General features: G+C 43.5%; 1 protein-coding gene across 1 annotated transcript in view; it reads left to right on the forward strand.

Moving 5' to 3' along the window:
• si:ch211-186j3.6 (neural-cadherin) overlaps positions 1–6000 on the forward strand; it is a 62560-nt gene that overhangs the window by 42635 nt on the left and 13925 nt on the right. The window contains 1 exon segment of the mRNA XM_062471809.1: positions 4670–4877. Coding sequence (XP_062327793.1) covers positions 4670–4877 — 208 coding nt within the window.

Raw genomic sequence — 6000 nt, forward strand, 5'->3', positions numbered from 1 at the left:
TCAGGGTTGGAAGGATAGGAGTGTGTGTGTGTGTGTGTGTGTGTGTGTGTGTGTGTGTGTGTGTGTGTGTGTGTGTGTGTGTGTGTGTGTGTCGAAGAAGGGTCAATAAGTAAACGAATACTTCAAATCTCTCAAGTGTGATGAAACACTTTGAAACTGTTTGCCCAGAAACAAGCAGCAAAAATCTGGCAATTGAGCGAATGATCATTAGGCACACACTCGCATAAGCAGTCTCCGCTCCTGCTGAATGGAAGATCAAGTGGGGGATTTCTGAAGGATCTATGCAGCAAATCCAATCACCTGCTACCCTTCCTAGAAGGCTGTCTCAAAGCACACATAACTGTATTTTCCATTTCTGCTTTTTGACCAATTATCTGGTGCTATTGATTATCTTTACTGGATGGACAGAGAGAGTGTGTGGCTTGTCATAGCTGGAGTCAGTTAGTGGAGAGGACTTGTTTAAGAGAACATGAGGGAAGGGTAATTTGTGTGTGTGTTTGTGTCTATGTGTGTATGAGCGTGTGCGCGGGAGAGAGAGATCAGAGTTGAAGGCTTCTAATGACCTCATTTGCAAGAGTTGACTATTCTGCTTCATCTCTAATTGAACAGAGATTACAACCTTCACCTCTCTCTCTCTCCTCTCTCATCTCTCCTCTCTCTCTCTCTCTCTCTTTCATTTATCTTTCTCATCTCTCCAACACTCTCTTTTCCTTTTTAATCACTCTCTCTAAAATCTTTTCGTATGTATTGGTATTTCCGGCTGCAGTCACAATTTGCTGTTAGTTTCCAGATGTGAGAGTGAAGACTCCCATGCGTGAACTACAACCTGGCACGATCAATAATGTCTAATGTTAATATAATTCAGAATATACTGTCAATGTAATATTGCAGTGTGTGCACATGCCCTCTAACCACACGCACACACATTCTACCACTGCTGTTGAGGTGTTTATTGGTGTTAAGCTGTGAAAATACTAGGCTTGTAGAGTCACAAGCAACCTTCTCATACTGTCATGATGTGTACCAGCACCTTCCCCTCCTTCATGGGGTTCTTCACTAAGCTGGCTTCACAAGGAGGAGAGAGACAATTTTTTCTGAAAGTTCTGTTTAATTAAGAGAAGGTAACACCTTGGAGTCTGGTTGGCCATACTCACTGTGTAATGTTCCTCGCCGGTGGTCTGGCTCAGAAGGCTTTGCCAAGCCAAATTAATCCTCTCTCTCTCTCTCTCTCTCTCTCTCTCTCTCTCTCTCTCTCTCTCTCTCTCTCTCTCTCTCTCTCTCTCTCTCTCTCTCTCTCTCTCTCTCTCTCTCTCTCTCTCTCTCTCTCTCTCTCTCTCTCTCTCTCTCTCTCTCTCTTTCTCTGTATCTCTCTCTGTCTGTCTGTCTGTCTCTTCCTATTTCTTTCTGTCTCCCTTTCTGAAGTCTTTCTGTCTCTCAAACTGATTCAAATTCAAAATCAAACATTGAAATTCAACATTGGCATACAATAATCTTGTAAGTACTGCCAAAGCAACAGTTTCAATGACGAAACCCGTAACAATGGAATGATTTCAAGACAGAAGCAGGCCTTTTCTTCCCTCACATGAGCTAACTAAGGCAACAAGCATTGATGTTGAAGCAGACCGCTACTGTACAGATATCATCTTACATGTCTGTCATCTGAAATCGACAGCAGGCTTCACACCTTGATATTTCTACAAATAGAGTGTGTTAAACCCAGACTGAAAGGCAGCAGCTGCCAGCGTGATCTGGGTATGTGTTGTTCTTGTCGTCATGCTGAGTGAAGAAGGAGCTCGGCTCTCATGGACTCATGGGCGCTGTGTGTCTGGGAGTGTGTGTTCGGAGTTGCCAGGGTCAACGCCTGTTACCGATCACTTGATTCAAACCAGAGACCGAAGCCAGGGGAGTGATAGAAATGATGCACCAAATGTGCTCTGAAAGAGGAGATGAGAGGCAGGAGAAGATGACAGCTGGAATGCTTCAACACACAAACCTGTATATCTCTGCTTTCTTACCCAATTATATGTTTTGTTATTATTGTTGTTATTATTGTTGTCGTTGTTATTACGTAATATTATTATTAGTATTATTATTATTATACTGGCTTTCTCCCTAATCCTGAATCATCTCAAACACATCAAAAAGCAAAAGCCCCCCACCCCCTGTGTCTGATCTGCCGAGACAGCAGACCCTCGAGACAATCAACCAATAACTGTATGGGATAGAATGACAAGGAGTGATATAGATATACTAAATAAATATGTATATATATATATATAAATTTACTTTTTTATATATTTATATAAAATAACCTTACTTTCCAGTCCAGTGAGACAGACAGACAGACAGACAGACAGACAGAGATAGATAGATAGATAAATAGAGAGAGACAGAGAGTGAGAGAAAAACAAGGAGAAATGTAAAGAGAGAAGGGAAAGAGAGAGAAGAGAGATGTGGTAGCCATATCCTGCAGAGGGATCAGCCTGGAGATTGAAGCAACATTTAGATAATCGTGGCACCAGGATTAATAGCAGGATTTGAAAATGGAGGGCAAGGAGATTAGCAGGTCCCGCTCCAACGCTAACAAAGAACATTTCCCAGGAGAAAGACAATGAGTTGGAAGTGAGCAAAACAAAGGCAGGGTAAGAGGATTGGCTTTGGACCATCCTGGCTGCAAGCATGTCAGAGCATTTATTTAGACTTTTCAGTACTGATAGGATTCATTAGTTAGATTATTCTGTGAAACAGGATGGGTGGTTCCAAATGGAGGAGAAAAAGCAAGCGTAATTCAACTTCAAGTATCTTTCTTTTTTCATCCCACACACTGAATTTTTTATGTGTTTTAGATTAGTGCGGGGCTGCTATGGTGTGGTCTGTGATGCAATAGGTCTGTTTTCCATTTGGCTTTTCCTCCGTGGTTACACTGTTATGAAGATTTACAGTAGACGTCTGTTTCCCCCCCCCACCAACGTGTAGACAGTGAATCCACCAGGGGTGGCTTGAACGAAGCACTCCTTAACCAAACAGACTGAAACCAGAACCAGACAGCAGAATGTCTGTCTTTCTGTATGAGAAACAAGTCGGAGCAACATGATCCTGTTATCCCATGATATTGTACACACACACACAAATGCAATCCCACTGGCACACACACACACTACACACTTGCACACACACAGACACACACACACACATGCAGTCACAGTCGCACATACCAAACACACGCACACACAAACTTCTTACCTCCCATCTCCTTCTACGAGACGTGTGCTTTAAAGTGGAGTATAACTTTAATGACGGTATTGTAGCATATTAGAAATTGTGTGTAGGTGTTGTAGTTTTCGAGGGAGGATGTTTCTCACCCCTCTCGTCTGTCGGGTGGTGCAACAGGCAGGAGGAGGAAGAACAGTTGGAAAAGGTGGTAGAAAAAAGATTGCGTTTTCCTGAGGAGCAGGGTAAAAGAGACTGCTGGTGCGTATACAGGGGAAATATGTCCATAGCGCACCAATGACAAAAGAAAAGAGAGAGAGAGAGCAGGGAGAGTAGAAGAGAGAAAAGGAAAGAGGATACAGTTAAAGATAAAAAGCAAGATGAGAGATGCATGCAGACTACTGCGAAGACTATTATTACGTAGTGTCATGTGAGTGATGCCTTGGAGAAGATGCAGGGGGAAATAACCAGGATTTGACAAAAATGAACAGAAGGAGAGCCACCCTTGATTGACGTTGCTGAATTGGTGTGTGTGTGTGTGTGTGTACGGGAGGGACTACGTGAGTTTGTTTGCCCGATTTACAAGCCGCCTATATTCAACAAGTGGACATCATTTGATGGGTTTTAGCGTTTTGTGTGTGTGTTTGTGTGTGTGTGTAATATTGCTGAAAGGCAGATGATAAGGAATATAACAGGAGAGAGAGAGAACAGCCGTGTAGTAATGCATGAGTGTGTAACTCTGACACTGAGGTGTTGTAGATGGTGATGAAACCTCCCCAAGGTACAGCGGGTAATGACTAACATCTGCATCAGGGAGAGAGAGAGATGGAAGGAAGGAAAGTGAGTGGGAGGGAGGGAGAGAGAGAGAGAGTGAGAGTGGAAGAGGGAGACAGAGAGAAGGAGGGAGAGTGGGAGGGGTAGAAGGGTAGAGATAGGAGGAGGGAGAAAGAGAGGCGAAGAGGGAGGGAGGGGAAAAGAAAAAGAGAGGGAGAAAGGGAGGGATGAGAGAAAGAAAGCTGCAGGGGGAAACTGTCTGAATGCAGACCAAAAAGAGAAAACAGCGAAAAAGGATGATTCCAGGAATAGGAAGAGGAGGAGGAATATAATATTTCACAGATAGGAGGACATCATGTGACTAGAGCTGTTGTCTGCAACATATTACTCATAAACCCCAATAAGTGCGTGTGTCTGAGCACGTATGTTCATCTGATCTGTTGTTAATGTGTATGAGCTGTGTTTGGAGGTCACAGATGTGTGTGTGTGTGTGTGTGGTAATGTCCCATGCTCCAGAGTGTGGTCAAGCAGAAGCAGGACATGTAAAGTCAGCTCAGTGGACATCTCTTGTGTAAGAGATGAGCTCATTTCATATGCTGTTGTTTTTCATATTCATTTATTTCATTCATTGTCATTGCTCTTATTTAAATGTTCAAAAGGTAAACATGTGTTCCTCTGTTCTTAGATGCCAGTGCTCCGCGCAGTACGAGGGACCTGAATGTCAGCAGACCAAACACAGTTTCCACGGCAACGGCTACGCTTGGTTCCCTCCCATGAGGCCGTGCTTTGAGAGTCACGTCTCTCTGGAGCTGATCACGGAGGCAGCAGATGGGCTGCTGCTCTACAGCGGGCCCCTGGCCCCTCTCCAGCCCTGGGAGCACGAGGACTTCATGGCCATAGGTACAAAACACTCACTCTCTCAGCACAGTAACAGATGTGTATTGTAGATGTACTATGTTCTCCCTTTACAATATATGTACAGTGTATATATTAATATGGTACGAGAGGACTCGACTTATGATGGAAGATTAGTTATGTCACACATCCTGTCTGTGTCTGTGGCATGGCAGGACTCACAATCCAAGTCAAATCTTATTGCCATTTGATTCAGATTGTAATTACATGGCCATAGGTACAAAACACTCACTCTCTCAGCACAGTAACAGATGTGTATTGTAGATGTACTATGTTCTCCCTTTACAATATATGTACAGTGTATATATTAATATGGTACGAGAGGACTCGACTTATGATGGAAGATTAGTTATGTCACACATCCTGTCTGTGTCTGTGGCATGGCAGGGCTCACAATCCAAGTCAAATCTTATTGCCATTTGATTCAGATTGTAATTACAGTGTGATTTGCATTCTGAGAACATTAATAACTTGGTACACACATGCACATGCTCAGAATCTTGTTAACTCTACAATTGCTCAACGGTTCGAGTTAATATCCATGAAGATGGATAGATGGAAAAGTTTAGCACAGTTAAACCTGTGTTTGTGCGTTTCGAGTAATTATGCCTGGTATGGTGAATGACAAGAGAAGACTTGGAGAGAGGCAGAGAGAGAGAGAGAGAGAGAGAGAGAGAGAGAGAGTTAGGGTTGAAGGAGGGAGTTAGGGTTGAACAGTGCTGTGCTTGTATTCGCTGCAGGATATTGAGAGAGGGAGTGTGATATTGCTTTGGAAAGGAGAAGAGAAGGAGGATTGTAAGGGTAAGAAGCGGCAGACCAGAGATGCGGAGAGGTGTGTGTGAGCGAAAAAGACAAGATGAGCGAGATAGAGTTGACACGAGTAGAGGGTGAGGAAGAGGGGAGGGATGGAGAGCTACTGTAGGTGGCTTTTGAGAATATTACAGTAAATCACGTAAAGACACCAGTTAAGTCTCTTGAACACCTTGGATGCTCTCTCTTTGTGTTTGGCGTGCACACACACACACACACAATACAGGTTGCAACCCTATTATGTTAGAGCAGCTTAGCACTGCTGTCTATTATTGTTAGTCATCCCCTGCT

Source organism: Osmerus eperlanus, chromosome 10 (assembly GCF_963692335.1).
Source record: "Osmerus eperlanus chromosome 10, fOsmEpe2.1, whole genome shotgun sequence".
NCBI classification, from domain to species: Eukaryota; Metazoa; Chordata; class Actinopteri; order Osmeriformes; family Osmeridae; genus Osmerus; species Osmerus eperlanus.